Consider the following 22,047-nt stretch of genomic DNA (forward strand, 5'->3'; position numbering starts at 1 on the left):
GGAGTGAAGAATTATGGTCGCGTCGTAACAGAGAGCATGTGACTTTAGTCCAGGAGCCAAATTCCAAGTATATAGGACACGTCACTGTATCACTATAAAAAATGAGATCTTGAGCTTCTGTGCTAGGAAGGAAATAAGTATGGACGATCTTTCAGCTTTTGGATGTGATGGTACAAATGTGAATACAGGAAACAAAGGAGGAGTTATTGTTTTACTCAAAAAATAACTTGGTAGACCCCTCCAGTGGCTTATTTGTTTGCTGCATATAAATGAACCCCCACTGCGCCATCCCTTTCAGAAAATTGTTGGATTCACAACTGGTCCAAAAGATTTTTCTGTGGAAATAGGAAAAGCTCTACAAACTTGCGAGAAACAACCTCTTGTGCAATTCGACCCAATAAATGTTCCTTCTTCTTGTCAGCTTGTTGGGAATGTTGACTTTGAAGACTTAAGTACTGATCAGAGGTATCTCTATAATTGGTGTATTAGTGTAACAAATGGACACTGTAGTGATGAATTAGCGAATCACAAACCAGGCCCATTAAACCATTCTAGGTGGCTAACAACAGCTGCAAGACTGCTAAGGTTGTATGTATCGACTGATAAGCCCTCAAATAATTTGACAACTCTTGTGACCTTTGTGGTGATGGTATATACTCCAGTGCAAAGATATGGATTTATCTTATCAACTAACAAGTCAAGAGCATTGATGAAAACATTTCACACTAAGAAAGAATATAAGTTGTAAAAGTAATTAGTATTACGATATTGGGCTATATGTAAGTGTAAAAGTTTAACATTGTTATATATTTTGGGTACTAATGGGTACTTGAGTAGTTTATTTTATGTATTTCGGTAGCACAACTTTATGGTTGTATTCAAATATCTATTTTTTGCACTTGTTTACTTAGGAAACAGGGTATTCTATGTTTCAGTTCAGGAAATAAATAAAAGGTTATAATTTTCGCTGAGTAAATGCTGATTTTCAATATGAAATCTTCAGTGACCCTGGGGCACCACTAAAAATCATCTTTTTTCTCAAAAAATAGGTAGGGTTAATTAACTGTATAATAACACAGCTTTTCCCACTACAGGCATCTTAATTTTTTGAAAAAAAAAATTTGCCCTATATTTTCACTCCACCTTACTGTACGTGCACCAATACCCTTCAGGAGTATTTCAGTGTCAAACATTCTCCATAAATTTACAAAATTCTCCATTGGCCTCGTCGTGGTGCGTCGTTACCTTGTAGTCAAACGATCCAGGGTTCCATACCCTGTGGAGGTACATAGTGGTTCGGATCCCACTTTCAAATTGCATGTCCAATCCCGATTTGGCTATCTGTCCATAAAGTCGACTTAAAATAAAGCATAAAAACTCGCACTTGAAATTATTATTCAAAAATTCGCAAGCTAAACTCATTCTCCTATGACATAATAATGGGTAAGGGGCGTAAGGAGTGATCTTCCACGTAATAAACCTAATTGTCAACCTCACTTCCATGTAGTGCACCCTGGACTGAATTTTGCAGACTAACGAGGCTCTGGCGTCTGGCCCTATGACCAGTATAATTCTATGTGTTGTCCTGTTTTTTGTCCGTATGTGTGCTGAGTGCCCCTTTACAGCATCATAATCGAAGTCAGAATGTTTTAATATTTTAGTTGTACGGCATTACAGTTATGTTATTTGTTTATGGTAAGGGGCTGGACACCATATAATGTGACGGGTGCAAAATAGCCTTAGTGCTGACGCACCCAAAATTTTAAATTAAAATAATAATGGGTAAAACAGTTTCAAAAAAAGAAACCGTGGTGGTACAGGCGATAATGAGTGGCTGCAATTAGAAAAAAATTCTGTTAGTGTTAATTTAGCAGATACAAACACCAAAATAAATGCTAACACTCCTCATCACGGTCCCCCCCCCCCAATGATATTCTTAGCCACGCCACTCAACAGAGGGCATTCATGGATATCCACATTTACCTGGGGGTCTGTAGGTGCGATCTGTTCCCAGTCCTGTCGAGCAGTCTATGAATGATCTGGTGGACCTGAAGCCTGACTTCGGAATCCCTGTTGAAGACCAGGTTCATTAGATTCTTCAGGAGGTCGGAAGTGAAAGTATCCATCAGTCTTTCTGTCTTGTGGAAGGTGCTTGCCTACAACGGAGAAAGAGAATTGTGGAAAACTGTTAGAAAACTCCCTACATCTTTTTGGAAAATTCTCGTCTATGGCCCCATTGTTGCATTTGCAACAGCTAAATATTAAAGTAATATGAATAACTTCAAGCAGTATTGAGTGATAATACGTCGTTCCGTTTACTAATTGCTTTCACACACTTTCTCTGTTTCTATGCTTGTTTCTTTTTTCTTTCTCTTTCTGCTTTTCTATTCGCCTCTCTCTCTCTCTCTCTCTCTCTCTCTCAATGTTTCCCTCGCCTGCCTCGTTTCCTCTTTGTCTCTGTCTGTCTTACTCTCTATCTTTTCTTGTATCTTTGTATATCTCCGTCTACTTCTCTCTTTGTTTGTCTACCTCTGCTCCTTTGTCTGTGTCTTCCTTTCTATCTCATTATGTCTGTCTTTGTTTGTATCTTCTTTTTCCTTTATCTTTGTATATCTCTGCCTATTTTTCTCTTTGTTTGTCTACCTCTGCTTTTATCTCTCCTTGCCACTGTCCATCTTTCTACCTAAACTTGTCTCTTTGTTTGTCTGTCTCCCTCTCTACCTCATTCTGTCTGTCTTTGTTTGTCTCTACATTTCCCATATCTTTGTATATCTCTGTCTGTTTCTCTCTTTGTTTGTCTACCTCTGTCTTTCTCTCTCCATTTTCTTGTCTCTTTGTTTATCTCTTTCTGTCTCTCTCTCTTTGTTTTTCCTGCCTTTTCTTCTTTGTATATCGATATATGTCTCTCTCTCTATGCTTCCACGTGTCTCTTTGTTTATCTTTATCTGCCTGTCTCTCTTCTTTGTCTGTCTCTACCTTCTCATGTCTCTTTATCTATTTGTTTGTCTCTCTACATTTTCTACTCTCTTTTATATTTGCCTCTCTGTCTTCCTGTCTCTATATATCTGTCTGTCTGTCTCTCTATACCTCCATCTGTCTGCCTGTGCTCTCTCTCATCTTCGCTGGCACTGAATCCCATTTCTAGCAATCACACGATCACCCCCCGAGTGCGTAAATGATCGTGACGGAGCATTACCGTCAACAGAAGATCCAGCAGCTTCCTCTGCTCCCCCGCGGGCACCCTGAGCGCCCTGGACGCTATCTCGTTGAACACGTGCACCATGTCCTTGTTGGGCAGGTTGCTGGTGAGGTTGGCGATGGACACCTTCACGGCCTCCATGAACACTGTGTGGTGGCGCTTCCAAATTTCGAAGTCCTCTTTCGGCGACATGGAGGAAGCCCTTCCCAACAGCTTCATTAGGCAAGATACAACTTCCTTTCCGATGCCATCTGAAAAGATATTAATCGTCATACAAGGTATTCTTCACACATTCGCAATCTCATAATTATTTCTTTGAGAATCTAACTTTATTTCCCCCTCGCGTTATCCAGAGTCTCAATGTTAACTCACATTAAATATTAATATTAAAATACTTTTTATGTCCAAGTTTTGCTTCATGTGAAGCCATTACATCCATATTATATGTAGCTTCTTGTTAGTAGTAATATCATTTTTTTTTGTTATTTAGCGTCGCCTTTCTTCCACTTTTGGCTAATTGCAACGATGAGGATGAATGATGTGTTGAAATTGATGAATGGACGCTTACAAAGAACGCCAATGCCCAGGCTAGGATTCGAATCCGGAATTCCTGGCGTCATATCGCAATGTGCTGACCATTCCGCCAAGGGGTCGGCAGTAATATCAATTTGTACTTAAATATATTCCTGTGATGAAAAAGACGAAGATCTCTCCTATCCGTTGAATTTGCATTATTTGTTATTTAACGGTGCTTTTTTGCCAAATTTTTGGCAAGTCGCAACGATGAGGATGAAGTTGATGAATCACAAAGAACACCCATGCCCACGCTGGGATTTGAACCGAGGGTCTTTGGTGGCGAGATCGAATGTCGGCCACCCTGTGTAGAGGCCCGTAGCCAGGAATTCTCTGTAGGGGTGGGGAGCGAAGTCAATCATAGAGGGGGCAAATTTTTAATATATTGTGTCCCATTGGCAGATATAGCAGAGTACAAAGAGGCACTTGCCCCCTCCCCAAAAAGAGATAAGTAACAGATAAGGGATGATATCTTGAAACTGCAATGAACAAAAAAAAACTTCGAGCAACATCAAACAGTAATATTTCGATATTGACTTTTCCAGATTGCCAAATATAAAGTTTAACATAAATAGACTAATAGGGACTGTATCTACTTGATATTTACAGGTCGATAATGTTAAAAGACGATTAATATGTACCAACAGCTTTGGGCCTCTCTGCAGAACTAATTAAGGGAGCCCTTAAAAAATCATTCTTCATAATGATTCCCTCTAATTTCCAGTATGCAATATTTTTACTCACAAAGGAATCTAACAAGAATCCAACAACACCATTGTGTGTTACATTTGTAATACATTTTATTGTACTTGCTAGAACATTAAAACATGGGTCCCTTAGTCCACCACGGACTTTATTTCCTTCAAAGGGGATACTCTTGCATCACTACAGACAATGTTTGCCTACTGGTTACTTTAACCATTTTGCAAAATATTGTGTGAATTGTAATATATTATAAGAGAAATAAATGTGTTTTGACACCTGACAAATAAATAGGAATCCCTTGATTGATCAATGACTTCTTGGATTACAGTGTCACCATTAATATTTCATATTAAGTTTCATAGAAAGAAATTGTTTTAGTAGGGCACAAATAATGTTACGGGGCGCCCATGGCATTCTCTTTAACATTTGTTTCAATTGAATAGTTTGGCTCCCAGGGCCGACTCCAGCCCCACAGCTATGGCTCTGAACTTGGACTATAGGAGACTGTGCGAGCGAAGCGATCAAGAAAATTTTACGAAATGTATTTTCATTTGTATAAAATTTGAATTCGAGGAAGGGGACAATTTCCCCTCTGTGCCCCTTGCAAGTGACCTTGGCCGTTTGGAAGAAAAATGCAAGGAACACGTAAAAACTAATTCCATCATGAGTATCCAATTGTCCTGCTATTCTTATATTCTCCTAGTCTTGTTTTTTTACTTCAATGTTTGCTTCCCCTAGAATGAACTTCCGACCAAGGTCGGGAGGGGGGGAATATGGCCCCTGCCCCCTGTGGTTGCGGCACTATCTGTGAGTATCTCTTCATAAATTTCACGTCATCACTCATTGTTGTGATTAGCTAAAAATGGCAGAAAAGCAACGCTAAGTAACAACAATCAAATATCCACTCCCTCTCTCTACCACATGAATCACTATTACCAAAAGGTAGACTTGGGGAAACAAAAATTTAAGCAGTTCCATCACATCCAAGAAAAACATCCGAAAACATTAGGGCACATTTAATACAAGACTACTCAAAATGCCACAACTGTTCTAGATACTGAAAATTGCGAAATCATTTCCCGAAGTCTGAATCTGTAAGGGAATTTTTCCCCCTAATCCTGATACGACATTATACGGAATCCCATAGGCCCTAATAAATCACAAAACCAATGTGTCTTTGTTATGTTGCTAGAGTAACACAAGATATAATTGTGAGAATTCCAGGTAGGAGTATGTTCTGTATTTTTTACAGGGGGGGCAAAGCAGGTTCTCAGGGGGGAAGTTGTTCCCCTGCCCCCTCTAGCTACGGGCCTGCCTGTGTATCGTATCGCACCATGAAGTGAGTGTGGAATTAGGGGTTCACACATTCTCGATCTCACAGTGGAGGTGTGTGATAAACATTAAGTTCCACAAGCCTTTACTAACTCCAAGGCGCAATTAATGTAGGCACATTATTAGAAAAATTCTTATCTGAAATCACGCACCCCTGTATTCGAACCGTGGTCATATGTTTGGCAATTAGACACGCTGCCATTTACTGAAGCCGCGGTAGCTCAGTCGTTGGGCGGCCCCTGTGGCGGAGTGGTTAGCACATCGCGCTACTACGCTAGGGGTCCCGGGTTCGATTCCCGGCTCGGCCATGGATATTTGTGATTGTCTGTCCTGAAAAGTCTTGAAATTGAAATATGAATGAAATGATACGAGTGAATGAAGTGTGATGGGGGAAGCTTCCGCATAGGGGCTTTCCTTTAAAAAAAAAAAAAAAAAAGTCGTTAGGGCGTCTGACTACCATGTGAGAGACCCGGGTTCGATCCCCGGCGGGGGAGAACCGGGATTTTTTTCCACCTGTTCAAGCGGCTCCGGCGCCCACCCAGCGTCGTACAAAGTGTGTACCTGGATAAAACTCTGGGGGGTAAAGGCGGTCAGGGCGTGATGCTGATCACATCACTCCCACCTTCGGCCGTGATGTGGGACCATAACTCCACACCCCCTATACGCCTTCATGACGTGGTGCAAATCACAGGGGAGTACTTTACCTTCTTACCATTTCTTTTTAGTGATAAAGAATCACTAAAACTTAGCATTCCTTATGGCTAAATTAAAATAAGATTAATTGGTTAAAATTGCTTCTTTCAAGAATATGTACTAAATTATAATTTAATTTGCGTTTAAGTTCTCATGAGAACATACATATAATATCACAGATTTTCTCCCTCGTTGTTATAGAAAACAATATTTTATTATAGAATCATGTATTGTAGAATTTTGTATTTCTTACCCAGCCCTTTCCATTGATATGATAACGTCAGTCTGTCAACAACCCTGGCCATTCCAATCTGAACTACAAGAAGTTCATCCTTTTGATCATACAAATGGCAAATCATGGTACTCAAGACGATATCACCCGGACCAAACTATAAATAAGAGAAATATTATAAACATGCCAATAAAATAAAGCCGTTGCATTTCTATCAGAACAGTTGCTTAACAAAGAAACTACGTAAAACTTGTTCATGAGACCTCAACTTTTGCATTTTCTTAAAATTAAGGTGCCTAACGATTGGCAGTTTGCTTCTATCTTAACCCGCCAGGCGGTATCGTGGATCGATGATGCCATTGCCACAAAAGATAGTCACTGACCAAAAACTCGAAATTGGCCTACTTAAATAAAATAAACAGATTCTCTCTGCTGTAAAACTATATCTTCCTAAGAGACTTCAAACATATTTCTTGATTGATATAAGGTAAGTTCCCCGTGCATCTTGCACCATGCCTCTTGATTGATTTAATTATTTCACTTCACTTTTCTGCCACTCTTGGCTAATCGCGAAGATGAGTAAAAGATGAAATGGATGAAGGAACAATCACAGATACACATGGACAGCATACAACTCAAACCCACGCAGAGGGGGCTGAAGGGGCTACAGCCCCCTCTGAAATTTTGAGGAAATCAACATTTTCAGCAGTGAAGGACTCAGGAAAAACCAGTGGTAAATGCAACCACTAATTGTCATTTTTGAGAGTCGAAAGTTATAAATTTACGAAATATCTTATTGTGTATGCCACCTCCATAGAAAGCAGTTATGCACTATCCAGCCCCTCCCGAAAGAAAATCCTGCGTACGCCAGTGCCCACAGAGGATTACTGTAAGTCCAGCAGCCAGAGCGTCATTATTCTGCAAAATGCAACAGAAACAGAGGAAAATAAGAAGATGGCAAAACAGCAAAGAAAGAATGAGATGGCAAAAGAATGAAAGAAAGAGAGAAGGAAAAAACAAAGAGAGGGAAGCAGAAAGAGAGAGATACTAAATGACAGAATGAAAGAAAGACAACCAGACGAAGAGAGAAAAGTGAAGTCTATGCACACAGAGAGAGAGCGACGAAGGAAGAAAGACAAAAAAGAGAGACAGAGATAATTACAGCCACGACCACGAAACAAAGCCCACGTGAAAATGTTTGGTCAACCCTTCGCGAGAACAGCCAAATAAATTCGGTCTGTCTACGTTACTCTAAAGCACGAATATTTTTCTTTTGTGAATTACATCTCATTGTTGAAGGTACCCATTACTCTTAAGGAATATAATAGTACCCGGGAACCAATCAAGCTGCGAAAGAATGTCAAAAAAGACACAGAAATGCTACTGTGGTCGTCCTCCTTGGTAACATTTACACTAAATTATACTTTTCAGCCAATTTCAGTAATGACAGCGTTAATCTTACAAATGTAAATCTCACCTTCAATGCCATATCTAGCATAACTACAGGAAAATCACTGCATGTCCACAGGCTCTCTTTGTCAAGATATCTGAAAAGTGAAAAAAGCATAATAGCCATGTGAAAGTTTAATTACAATGGTTTCCAGAATCAAAGCATACACTAACAGTAAGGACAGGAGATCGTAATAACAAAAACTTTCTACAAGGAGAGAGTGCATTCTGACAAGAGTAAGGCAAGGTGCTCAAGTCGTGAGGAGTAACGTTTACTTTAATAAATGTCTTGTCGCTACACGATTGTAAATCAGTTTTTTCTTTGTTTAGGCCTACTATGCACCATGTTGGTTAGTTGAGTTTGTTTGTAATCCCATTTGATACACAGAAAGACTAATCGTGATTGAACGTACAGTTTAAAATGGGATCCAAACTACTACAGGATGGTGCATATTGTATTTACCAACTTCAAATGACAACGGAAAGAAGGCGATTGCTTGTAGTAACTTTATATGGTGTAAAAAAAAGGTAAAGTGTTCCCCTGTGCTTAGCACCACGCCATTAAGGCGTATAGGGGGTGTGGGGGTAACGCCCCTCACTTTCTTGATCCGGTCGTGAGTGGGGGTGATGTGATCAGCATCACGCCCCTGACCGCCTTTACCCCCCAGGGTTTCCCCCAGGTACCCATGTCATTCGACGCTGGGTGGGCGCCGAGGCCGCTTCCAACGTTAGAAAAGTTCCCGGACTTGAACCGGCCGGGGATTTTTATGGTTATGAAATAAAAATATACACCTAGGCATTTAATACAGTGTATAATATGGACAATACAGGCATCAGTGCACCTTGAAAATAACATTCTCTGAAAGTCCTTCTGCTTGGAAGCGATGCGGGAAGGCTTTCATGACGGGCGTCCCAACATGTCCTGTGGAACAGTGTGTATTTCACGGCGACTGGCGTTTCACAGCATTACCCGTGGCTGTACAGTGTCTAATCCACCTCAGAATGCTTTGTGTCTCTGGAACAGGTACACGGCGATCTTCATTCATTCGCCGCAGTGCCCGGTGCCTATTTGGACGAAGGCTTACACCGCCGCAATGCAATGCTCCATGGTACACTAATTGCCTGACTCCCAACTCTCCACAGATGTAGGTATGCCACACATGCGCACTGGCATGGTTGCCAACTCAAATTGGTAGATACATTATGAGCCACCCTGTATGTGCCTCTGGCTATCGAACCCGAGACCACTTGATTATAAGGCGGCGACGTTACCACTACGCCATCGGGTAGACCTCTGCCCTTTGTTATAAAGGCACATAGACAGTGTTGGACATAAAGCTCGACACATTCTCGAGCGTGGTCATAGCGAGGTGATGTGATCAACACCACGCTCCTTCTGCATTTACATCCAGGTTTTACTCAATTGTCCATCGATGAGAGGCTTGGTGAACACCAGACGCTCTACCGACTTAATCGCAGCGGTCTCTGTATATTATTCTATCGAATATATACGTATGTACCTTCAGTAAAAAAAAGTACCCGGAATTTGGCTGGTAAAAGTTCCACATTGGAGGTATCGAGAATTCATTTTGTCCGTAGGATGGCAGCAGTGTACTGAATGACCACGCAGAGGGGTAGAGTAATCTATCCATCAGTTTGTGCACAGCAGCTGTTTACGTTAGTTGTGTTGACGAATGTCCTGCGATTTACAGAATGGAGACAAATATCAAGCAAAGAATTTGTTTGAAATTTTGTGTTGCCAACGGACTGTCGTGTTCAAGCTAGTTTTTGTTCTAATCCAGAGGTCATCTGAAATTTAATCCCACGATTGCTTGGTATTATTTATACCTATTATATGAATTATCGACTCACCTTAAAATGGATTGCACGAGATAATGGAAATTCTCCCGATCTGTGTAATACATCAGCTTAGACAAACAGTTGTCTGCACGCACACATGCCAGGCTACAGTCTTCAAGCAAGTCATCTGGGAGCTTGTTACAACTGAGAATATAGGAAAATAATAATGTGAAGTTTATTATCAGGTTCGAAAAACTTTTCCAAATGCCAACAACTTTGCTGGAAAATGTAAGTTACTACTACTAATGTAATTCTTCGACGACTTTTGTGTGTTTATAAACTTACATTCTTAGCATGCGTTATAAATTACTATTAGGTTGTATTAAAATACACATTAAACATTGTAGGAAGTTTGGGCTTGATTGTAACTATATGAAAGAAACTGGTAACAGGATTATTTAATACTATGATTCTAGAGGTTTCTGTGTAATTTTCATTTAGATGTGCCTGTTCCATAATAATTGTATAGTTTATTTCGCTTTAAATGGAAATTAATGTAACTTCACAGGAAAAATGGTTTGAACAGGGTTCGCCTTTAATAGTCTACCTTCATATCATTTATTTTTATTGCTGAAGTTAGTCAAAAGAGGCAGGACATGCACAATGGGCAAAAATAAGGTTGAACATTTTTGTACAATAGATTACAAAAAGGGAAGAAAAGGAGAGGGGGGATGTAGTTTGTAGACGTATTTGAAGCCAATCGAATAGTTGAATTGAAGTTGGATTGTTGTTTCTAGTCCACTTTATGCACAGATAGGCTAATCGGGACTGAAGCTAGCGTTTAAATTGGGATCGGAACCACTGCGCAATGAACCTCAACTGAGGATCGAATTCGGCACCCCTTGATTACAGGCAACGACGTTACCATCGAATAGTGAGTTGACTATTCCCGTAAGATACAATGTTACACAACACCGAATATCGTCCAGTTACAGACTTCGAGACTAACACAGTCTTCAAAAACTCCCTCTTTGAGCAAGTTCTGGTCAATAGCGCCTTGTAGGCGTGTATGTAACTAATCAAGTTTGAAGACGTGGAAGTGAAACATGTTGCGGAAACAAGATTGATTGATCGGAATTATTTTACATCGCATTTCTGCCATCTTTGGCTAATCGCGAAGATGAGGATGAATGATGATATGATGAAATTGATAATCGGATACTCAGAAAGAACACGTGTGCCCAGGCCGGGATTCGAACCCGGGACTCCTGCCGTCGTAGCGCTGTGGGCTAACATCTCCGCCAAGGAGGTGAGCGCGGAAACAGGAAAATGGGAAAAGTAGTCCGATGCGTTCTTCCTAGTAATCTGACTTGGCAGTCATACAGAAAACCAAACAGAATAGCTTGGTACACCTGCTGAGCTTGAGACAATCCCATTTTCATTTTAAATGAATTTAAACCCAAGATGGCGGATTTTATCATGGCCACCATGTTGGTAAAACACCCTAACAATTTTTACCCTGTCCTATATCATGTGTCTAGAAGTTTGATGCTCGTTTCCCTATCCGTATCGGTTTTAGACGGGTGATTCCTTACTTATGGACCATCCTGAATAAATGTGTATGTATAATTGTGTATGTGTGTGTGTATTATTTACTTATAGAATAAATGTTAATACCCAGTTTTTCAATGAAAACTTAAGATACAATGTCCTCCATAGTGAGGAGCAATTTAACATTTCTCTATTTTGTATTAAAATGGAGGGAAAATGATTCGCGGGAGGGTTGACTATAAATTAATCAAATTGATTCAAGTTTTTTGTGAGATGTTGTTATTATTACACAGCTTTGCTCCCGATACGATTTTTTTTTAAAAAAAGGCGGGGGTGGGCTTTTTTTATACAGCCCACAGTACTGCCTGGCCAGGAACCGCCTTTATGACAGTGACCCTCTGTTGCCGCGTTTACCTGAGAATGAACTCACGGTCAAACAACCAATTGCGCCCACCTCTTGGGCAAGAAGGGATAACGTTCAAATTCTCCCTTCCCGAAGCAACCAATAGGGAAACAGGATTTTGTCAAAATAACCGATCTGCGCTGTGATTACATACCGGTTAGTACAACAAATCCACTGTATAATGTTCAACCAGTCAACCCCCTAAATACGTCCTTGGTTCCAAATTCATAGCAACACATCCAAGAAAAACATCCGAACACATTAGGCACCTTTAATACAAGTTAACTCAAAACGTCACAACTGTTCTAGATACTGAAAATTGCGAAATCATTTCCCGAAGTCTGAATCTGGAAGGGAATCCCCCCCACCCCAATCCTGATACGACATTATACGGAATCCTATACACCCTAATAAATCACAAAATCAATAAGTGTCTTTGTTATGTTGTTAGAGTAACACATGATATAATTGTAAAGATTAGTGAGAATTCCAAGTAGGAATGTGTTCTGTATTTTTTCACAGGAGGGCAAAGCAGTCTCTCGGGGGGGGGGCAGTTTCCCCCCTACCCCCCTCTAACTACGGGCATGCAACCAGTAGAATTTGATAGACGTATTCGTGGCCGATTGTTACTCTTGGTGCTTCGTAGAATCGCCACCAGATAACAGGACGCGGCTCTGGCGGAATTAACACCAGCGCCATCTTTGGAGAAAAACAGGAATCAATTCCATGGAAGTTGGAAGTCTGGCTCAGAACCACAAATGTACATACCTACGTATAAGTTATTTTTTCATCGAAAAACGCCTGATTGTAGTAATTCATCGTTCAAGTAAACATCAAAAAGCATAAAATAAACTCTGTCATGAGTGCTTGAAAACAAAGTGAGTACACAACAATATAGATATTCTATGTTTCAATTCTATTTACCCCATGTTCAGATGATGAAGTATAGATAAGAAGCTGGATGTCAAGAGTTGGATGTGAAATACGTCCAGTACCTTCCATCTAATCTTCGTTTTGAACACTTCGTTTAAAACATCCTGGAAAGATAAAAAGTATATAATAACAAAAATAAAATGAAGACACTTACTTCCTACGTTGGCGCTTAGGATCATAGGATGTTAATTTGTATTACCAGTTGATAAGTTATAATTTTGATTGGCGTCAGCTAGCAAAGAGCATTATGGTTCTATCTGCAATATTCAATACTTCGTACCCCTTAATTTTATTTGTATTGAGCCGCAATTCACGAGCAAAAATACCAACTGGGGCACCGATGTTCCCGGGCTTTGAGTTTAAGTTGTAATTTAAGTTCACTTTAGGCACAGGTAGGGTAATCGTGACTAGACCTACAGTTTAAAGTGGGACCCGAACCACTATGTGCCTCCACCGGGTGTCGAACCCGGGACTCCTTCACTACAAGGTGGCAACATTACCACTATGCCATCTGGAAAGTTTCTCGGTCTGAGCATGGATGTTCACTGTGATTCTGTCATCATCAATTTTTATCTATAACTACTTTTCCGGATTCTCTGGAGTAGCGACGCGCAGAGGGGAAAGCTTGTGGGCGGGGCCAGACTGGGTGGGGAAGGGTGCGGGATGAAGGCAACGAAGTGCTGCGCGGTGTAACGGCCGTAAAACAAAACGCTTTCTGCTGCCAATTTCTTCTTTTATTCTTAACAATGGCCAGTGTATTGTTTTACACAAATAACAAATAATATTGCACGTTTATTTGTCTTTTGATGCTACGAAGAACAGAAAAAAATTTAAACATACATTTTCAAAAAACATGCAAATAACCACAAACTATGAATCATCATGTATCAAAATGTGTTTTAAACAAGTCTGAAAAACATGTTTAAAACACTTTGTTTTAAACGTTTTAAACATTTGTAAAAAACAAAGCCATGTGTTTTAAACTTTTCAAACAAGTTGTTCTCGAACATATTCAACACTATGCGGCGCTCTCCTGAATGCAGAGTTCCCCTAGACTTGCGAGCAGACATGTTTACTACGGAACTACTGGACCAAGAATGAGCAGTCGAGTCGCCCCCTCCCGTGGATGCCCCTCCCCTCCGCGCTTTCATTGGACGAGGCGCACACCCTTCAACATGCGCGCAGAGCGTGTTCACGTTCTCTTACTCCAGAGAATCCGGGAATTGTCTGTCATCCTCACCGCGATTAGGCAAACGAGGCAGAAAAACAACGCTAAATAATAAAAATGCAAATACAAGCAAAAGAAAAGGCACTAGCTTGGTAATGTTTGTAGAGGTAACATGCTCCCCTAGTCATTTTTTTTTATTTGGGTAATAAAGAAGGAAGGTTTGGTAAGTAGTTTCTCGAAATGGTCTAACCAGTATTTCCATCCCAACCCCCGTTATTTCTCTGTTGTCCTGCAATGAAGAATAATATTGGCTATATTTCTTTCCTTTGCCGATGCCACTGGCTATTAAAGATAATAAATAATTCATATACTTACCCATAATCCATTGATTCCCGCTATCTGGGTCTTGATCTGGATGTTGAGGTCCGGGTCTCTATTCCTACACATTATACTGAAGGTTGAAATTTTCTCGCTGTATTGCATCAGTTCATTACCCGATCCAAGAACAGAACCTTGCTTCTCTGCAGGGACAAAACGACAAAGAATTAAAATCCGAAACCCGTTCGGTTAGTATTAGTCGACACCGACGCTCAAATCAAACGCTTTAAAATACATAAAAATATCACTGTTTGCTACATAAAACAACATTATTTTTATCAGACGTTCTTGATGCTTGAGTAGACGTTTTAGATGAACCTTCCATAATGAAAATTTAGCTGGGTTTTACTCTCAATTAAACCTTTATCTTGAAAGAGGCTAAAAAACACGTTTTTAAGCTACGTGTAACTTTAGTATGTTAAACAAAACAATCGCACACGACATTGTTTAACCTAAATGGAAACTGCAATAATTTATATACACATTAAATGAAGGTGTCCTGGGTTCGAACCCAGCGTAGTCGCATCATACAGTGGTTTAGATCCCACTTCGCTCAGGGTAAGGGGTAACTCTTTGTGATGACACTCAAATGTCAGGCTCCCTTCCACGTAGTAAACCCTGGACTGCATTTTACAGACTAACGAGTCTCTGGCGTCTTGACTCTCAGCCAGTATAATCAATCCTACATGGAGCCAGTGGCGGAGACAGAAGTTACAGTTGAGAGGGGCGAATTTCAGCCAGGTACCTCATTCTCATCAAGAATAAATTCAAACCTACAGTTGCGTGTTGCACTATTTTATACAAACAATAGCTGTATCGTGCTGTAAATAGTAACCAAAGGGACTTTCATGTTCTAGAGATTACAGTATTGTAGGTTGTTATTATTGATTATTGTATGTCGTCGTATCATAATTCTTCCCTTTGCATGGTAAATTAGATGAGATATGAGGAGTAAATTGAATAAACAAAGATCAAGAACTCAAGGGACCTCGGGTTCGATCCGCTTTTGAGGCACAGTTGTTCGGATCCATATTTAAACTGTAGGTCCAGTTCCGATTAGCTTATATCCATTTTACAGTAGGCTATATGTAATTATTAGTTTACGAGAAAGTTTTCGTGGTGGAGTGTGGAGTGATTTTTGTTTCTGTTCTCTTGTTTTGTGATAAGACGACTAAGCAATATAAACAATATAATCAAGTACAAAACAGAAAACAAAATACACCCTAACCTTTCTTCGTTTTAGTTTCTCTCTCGTCGCCAACTTCATAGTCTTCTTCCTGCTTTCCTAAACAACACAGGAGACCACTTTTGAAGCGCCTACAAATAAAAAGTATAGTTAGGTCTACTTACATGAAGAGTAGGACGGGTAATTTTAATATTCGTTATGTACCTTCCTTATTTAGTTTCATAGTTCTGAATAAGTTAATACTTTACGACCAACAGAGAGAGATATAACTCATATTGGTAACACTTCGATCTAGTGAAAACGGATTTCTTCATTTTTACAGAAGAAACTACTTACGGAAATCAGTTTCTATAGCATTATCGAAGTTCGTCAATGTATTTTCTTTCATCGTGTAATTTTTTTAGCGCGAATTCATGTTCTTTTCTAGAAAAATGAATTTTTAACTATGTTTGCCTAACCTAACGGAACCTAACCTAACCTTACCGTGAATGGTTTGTGGTGCTATGCGTGAATGGTTTTGGGGGCTATGCGTGAATGGTGTTTGGAGCTATGCGTGAATGGTTCGTGGGCTATCCGTGAATGGTTTTTGGGTCTATCCGTGAATGGTTTGTGGGGCTATCCGTGAATGGTTTTTGGGGCTATCCGCTATTATTTTCGTGAGAAGAGCATAATTCCACCCTAAAGAATGTTCCGCAATGCAGAATACGTAAGTAGGAATGTTAAAAAGGATGAAATAAATGAGTTATAGGTGTTTTCACGAGATCGAAGTAGTACCCTCATATTTACAATATTATGTACGGCTGATAATACAGTCTATATTCTTGGGAAGAACAATTATAAAACTATCATTTTTTGGTGCAATTTAAACTTTTCTCTTTATATTTTGTGCAATATATGACGGGACATACAAATAATAAAATGCTATTTGTTCTTAGTACATCTGTTCAACACATTATGTCTATCAAAGGAAGAATAATATAAATGAAAAGATAAATGGGAATTCTTACCTCATAACAGCGGATTATTTCAAACTTTCTCTCTGGTCTTCGAAAACACGATTATTATTAAGAAATAATCAAATATTATCTACTAATATTTTGTTCATTGGTGTCATTTTGGAAGGAAAATCACAGAAAACTCGCCCGAAAGGTGGAATACATTAAGGTGCGTCCGTCGCAAACACTATGTTTGTGCTCAGGAATTACCGTGTGACGTTAACTTTGGAGGCCCTTATAAACTCGCACAGGAAACAAGAGTTTCTGCAGCGTTTTATTTTTCGATTAAGGATTTCAAAATACAAAGGCTATCGCAGAGAAGGTGAGACTAATTCCTGTATAGGAAAACAGCGACCTCCATTGGCTAGCAAATGTACTAGGGTTAAAATATGGTTCATTAGCTGCCGATTGAGACCAAAATGAGCGCAATAGGTCAAAGTCGTGACTGCGTAGCAGTTAAAAGACAAGCATGTACATGGACCCCTCCAAGAATCATTAAAATGAAACAAAAAAATTACAAACCAATTTTTTTTATTCACAATCAGTCATATCGACTAGACGTACATATTTTTCAAAATAGGCACCATTGACAGCTAAGCAAGCGTCCATACGCTGTCACTTTGTGAATGTCTTGGAAAATTCGTAGCGAACTGAAGAAAACTTGCGCTGCGGTGATCACTTCTTTGTTCGTCATGAAATGACGACCACGTAAAGCGGTCTTTAAAAGTGGAAATAGCCAAAAGTCGCAGGTGCAAGGTCCGGGCTGTATGCTGGATGCGGGAAATTCGGTGGACGGTGTGCACTTAGCACGCTCACACACATATGCGTATCATCACGAATAATTGCTGCAACAGTATTCACTAGCTTCTCGTTAATCACGGACAGTCTTTGTCCAGGATGCGGAAGCAAAGCGCCTGATTCGCACCCATCTTCGAATAACTTGTGCCATCAGTCTGTCTTGATCGGCATATGCCTGTTGAAACATTGCATATGTTTCCGCAGCACTTTCCCTAAACGCTAACATAATTTTATGGTATGTCGCTGTTCATCTTGAATACTCATCGCGAAAAGCAATTTTATACACAAAAACCTGGAGGGGTAAACGAAACACGTTCCACGTAAATCAACACAGCTGCTCACTAACGTGGTTTCGCAACATGTGACAACTTGCTACGGGAACAGAATGAGTCATCCTACACGACGCGACTAGTGCCAAAACCACAGGCAGTGTTGCCAAGCAAGGAAAAAATCCGTCTCACCTTCTCTGCGACAGCCTTTGTATAAATTAACGTACATGTAGGAAAGTTATTAGATTTAACTGTTAAGATTATAATACTATTATTCCACAAAAATCCTACAGTTTCCATGCAAAGTCATCTAATACTAGAATACGCTGAGGGTGACTATTATAGAGTATTGATCTACTTGTATAAATCAAAGCCTCTCATTAATATGGGTGAGGTTGCCTTTAACTACTTTACAACTCTATCATTTGAAAAAAAATCATATTTCTCAAATATAACCATGCAAAATTACCAAGGGTTAGGAACAAAGGTTTTTTAATGACTCTTTCCGTTTTTTTTATTTTACGTCGCTTTTATGCCACTTTGGCTAGTAGAGACGATAAGGAAGAAGGGTGACTACTATCGGATTAAGAATTATAGATACTCGAGTTTAGACTCCAATTAAAAATTAACCAGAGACCTACAAAAATAAGTTACGTCACCATTTAGCTTATTCAATTCTGCGTTAATCTATGCTAACCAATATTTTTTTCAAATATGTCATATCTTTTTTATCGTCGTGCGAACAAAAAGAGGGCCAGTTTTTTGGAGTTTTTCAAATGTTTGCTCTTTTTGAAATTCTATAAATCAAAAACTGTTTGTCCGATCGTGAAGAAATGTTAGTAGTGCAGGCATAAAGGTTTTAAACCCAAATCTTAATTTTCAGATTTTTTAAATTTGTTAAAAAACCGTTATCATCAAGTTTGCAAAACAACTTTTTTCTTGGTATTGGGTAGTCCTAAAAATACGATATTGGTCTTGTTTTTAAGCTCTTTGCATCTGTTTTCAAAATCCATTATCGTTGTCAATTCACATTGAGAAACCGATTTTATACAGATTTTTATTCAGCGGCAGCGGCGTGGCGTGCATGTAACCGGCGTTACCGCAGGTAACAGCAAAATGTAAAGAATTAAAAAGTTCCTTCAATAAAATGACAACATTGTTAAATACGTTAACCAATAGCGTTGCCGTCGAGTAGATATTGCAGAGGACAGTTTTTCTGCAGCCGACAGAAACGAAGAGGGAGGCCGTACCGCTACCCTCAATAGGCAACAGGAGGAGAAGGCGCAAATGCAAGGGAAGATCGGGGAAAGATTTTCGGGCAAGTGTGTTCTGGGGTTATTCATGTGACTGTTTAGGGGCCCAGTTACCGGTGAGGCCTGCCGAACACAGGCCACTGTTGTCACATTGGATTGGCACAAAAGAGCTAAATCCCACCTAAAATGGAGATACTACTTCTATGAAGCAACTAGAGGTAGACTGCAAAGCCAAGGCTGGATCACTGGATTTAACTACAAATGAGACCAGTTAGTTAGATAATAGACAAAGATAGTTCCTTGGTGCGATTCGTGATTTGGACAAACCTTGTTCCAAAATACTAAGTTGGCAACAGTAGTACAGCTGGGCTTCCCTTCCACATGAACTGTCAATGGAGGAGAGAAGTTCTGTCGTCTGCTCACCACACAAACGTCAAACTGACCCGAGAAAAGTGTGGTTCTTCTTCTTCCCCTTTGCACCTCATTGCAAAGAAACAGAGACAGGCGAAGAATTGACAAGGGCCGACCATTATTCATTGGATTTTCGCAGAAACTGTTTCATAAGTGGTAGTTCTTTCTAGAGTCGTTTTCACGTTCAGAAGACACAATGGGCTCTTATGGGCAATGCTTTTCTTATGGGAAATACGAGCGCGCTGTTGTGAAATTTCTGGATTTACAAATTTAGATTAAGTAAAATCGGTACCTGCAGTTTTGCAGGAAATTTTGTAGGGAATACGATGGTGAACACAAAAAACTGGTAACTTGCTTACATAATTTTAGATAAATTAAAAACGCAAATTTTCTGTGAAAACACAATTTTTACATTGTTTTCATTCCTAACGTTGAAACATGCCGTAAAATTGAAGCATTTATTATTAAAAAAATTGACACTGTTTTTTAATTGTCATAGGTGATGGTGGTACTCGAATTTATCAATACTTTAAAGCATATTCGCATTAAAAAATATTCAAATAAAGTATGTGAAGATTTTTTATATTCGTGCAGTAGAAAATGTCGTCGCTGGCCATTTTTTGTTCTGTAATTCCAAGTAAAAACTTCCAGCGACAAAGTTGTGGATAAAATAATGAAATTATTTTTTATAACCACTCAAAGGTTCCCAGAAATATTACTTCCATGCATTTGGAGTTTCTTTTTAACCCGAACCGCGCGCGAAGTAAGGAGACGTTGTCTGGCCATCTTGAGCCGACTCACCGCAGCATTCCGGCCATCACCACCAGGTTTTCCAGTTGTTATTTTATTTCCATTCAGTAACAATATGAACTTCATGCAGTTTGTTATAATAGAATTGAAATTACTTAAATTTAATAATTGACAATTATTTCCAATGCTGCTGTTGTGAGCAACATTAGAGCTGTCGCAAATACACGTTGTTTTCGTTTACATTACTGTCGACATTAATACTGAAATGGAGATCACCTTTCAGTTTCCAACGTACACATAAATTCATAGACACCATATTAACCTTTGAAAGGCTTTCCAACACGTGACAAAATATGGGGCTTCAAGATAGAAATATGACATGCCTTGCTTGAGTCATTCACGTCTTATCAGTCCACGTGGGCCATAACTAATTTGTTTGTTTGGGTTGCAACTTGAATTTAACCCATGTGCCAGGTTCCCCTTACTTGAGTGAGATATCTACTTTGGTCTGTTTATACTTTTTCCCTCTCCCGAAAAAGTGTTTTCAGTTGTGTGAGCTCTCAGTGATTTTTACTTTTTTTTAAGTGATTTCTGAAGTGTCATATTCGTGCATTACACTCGCGTGTGTAGTGATCGCAACAGGCCCGTAGCTAGAGGGGGGGCAGGTGGGGCAACTGCCCCCCCTGAGAGCCTGCTCTGCCCCCCCTGTGAAAAATACAGAACACATTCCTACCTGGAATTTTCACTAATCTTTACAATTATATCACGTGTTACTCTAGCAACATTACAAAGACACTTATTGATTTTGTGATTTATTAGGGTGTATGGGATTCCGTATAATGTCCTATCAGGATTGGGGAGAAAAATCCCCTTCCAGATCCAGACTTCGGGAAATGATTTCGCAATTTTCAGTATCTAGAACAGTTGTGACATTTTGAGTAGTATTGTATTAAAGGTGCCTAATGTGTTTGGATGTTTTTCTTGGATGTGTTGCTATGAACTTTGAATTGCTTAAATTTTTGTTTCCAAAGTCTATCTTTTGGTAATAGTGTGGTAGAGAGAGGGAGTGGATATTTGATTTTTGTTACTATTTTTGTTACTTTGCGTTGCTTTTCTGCCACTTCTAGCTAATCGCAACAATGAAGGATGACGTGAAATTGATGAAGAGACACTCATAAACAGTGCCGCAACTACAGGGAGCAGGGGGCATTGTCCCTTCCCCCTTACTTTGGACAGAAGTCCATTCTAGGGGAAGCAAACATTTAAGTAAAAAAACAAGACTAGGAGAATCTAAGAATAGCAGGACAATTGGATACTCATGATGGAATTAGTTTTTACGTGTTCCTTGCATTTTTCTACCAGAAGACCAAGGGCACTTGCAAGGGGCACAGAGGGGCAATTGCCCTCCTCGATTTAAAATTTTATACAAATAAAAAAACATTTCGTAAAATTTTCTTGCTCGCTTCGCTCGCAATTTCTGCTCTTCTTATAGTCCAAGTTCAGAGCCATAGCTATGGGGCAGCAGGAGTCGGTCCTGGGAGCCAAACGATCTATATGAAAAAAAAAAAAAATGTTAAAGAGAATGCCATGGTGCCCCGTGAAATTATTGCACCCTATTAAAACAATTTCTTTCTATGAAACTTAATATGAAATATTAATGATGAAACTGTAATCCAAGAAGTCATTGATCAATCAAGGGATTCCTATTTGTTTGTCAGGTGTCAAAAAATGTATTTCAACTATAATATAATACAATTCACACAATATTTTGCAAAATGGTTAACGTAACCAGTAGGCAAACGTTGTCTGTAGTGATGCAAGAGTCTCCCCTTTGAAAGAAATAGAGTCCGTGGTGGACTAAGGGACCCATGTTTTAATGTTTTAGCAAGTACAAAAAAAAATGTATTAGCTACAAATTTTTACACAATTCATCAAAGTGTAGGTAATATGTAACCATTATTATTTAATT

General features: G+C 39.5%; 1 protein-coding gene across 1 annotated transcript in view; it reads right to left on the reverse strand.

Moving 5' to 3' along the window:
• The window catches only part of LOC146005311 (protein EFR3 homolog B-like), a 29,912-nt gene extending 13,165 nt beyond the window's left edge, over positions 1–16,747 (reverse strand). Inside the window, exons 1-9 of the mRNA XM_083144454.1 lie at positions 16,610–16,747; positions 15,645–15,733; positions 14,414–14,559; positions 12,862–12,974; positions 10,056–10,187; positions 8,212–8,281; positions 6,756–6,891; positions 3,197–3,450; positions 1,984–2,156 (exon numbers count right to left, since the gene is read on the reverse strand). Of these exons, the coding sequence (XP_083000580.1) occupies positions 1,984–2,156; positions 3,197–3,450; positions 6,756–6,891; positions 8,212–8,281; positions 10,056–10,187; positions 12,862–12,974; positions 14,414–14,559; positions 15,645–15,733; positions 16,610–16,614 (1,118 nt within the window). The 5' untranslated portion in view covers positions 16,615–16,747. The remainder of the gene's footprint in view (positions 1–1,983; positions 2,157–3,196; positions 3,451–6,755; positions 6,892–8,211; positions 8,282–10,055; positions 10,188–12,861; positions 12,975–14,413; positions 14,560–15,644; positions 15,734–16,609) is intronic.
• Positions 16,748–22,047: the final 5,300 nt, after the last annotated feature.

Source organism: Lepisma saccharinum, chromosome 23 (genome assembly GCF_977018435.1).
Source record: "Lepisma saccharinum chromosome 23, izLepSacc3.1, whole genome shotgun sequence".
NCBI lineage: Eukaryota > Metazoa > Arthropoda > Insecta > Zygentoma > Lepismatidae > Lepisma > Lepisma saccharinum.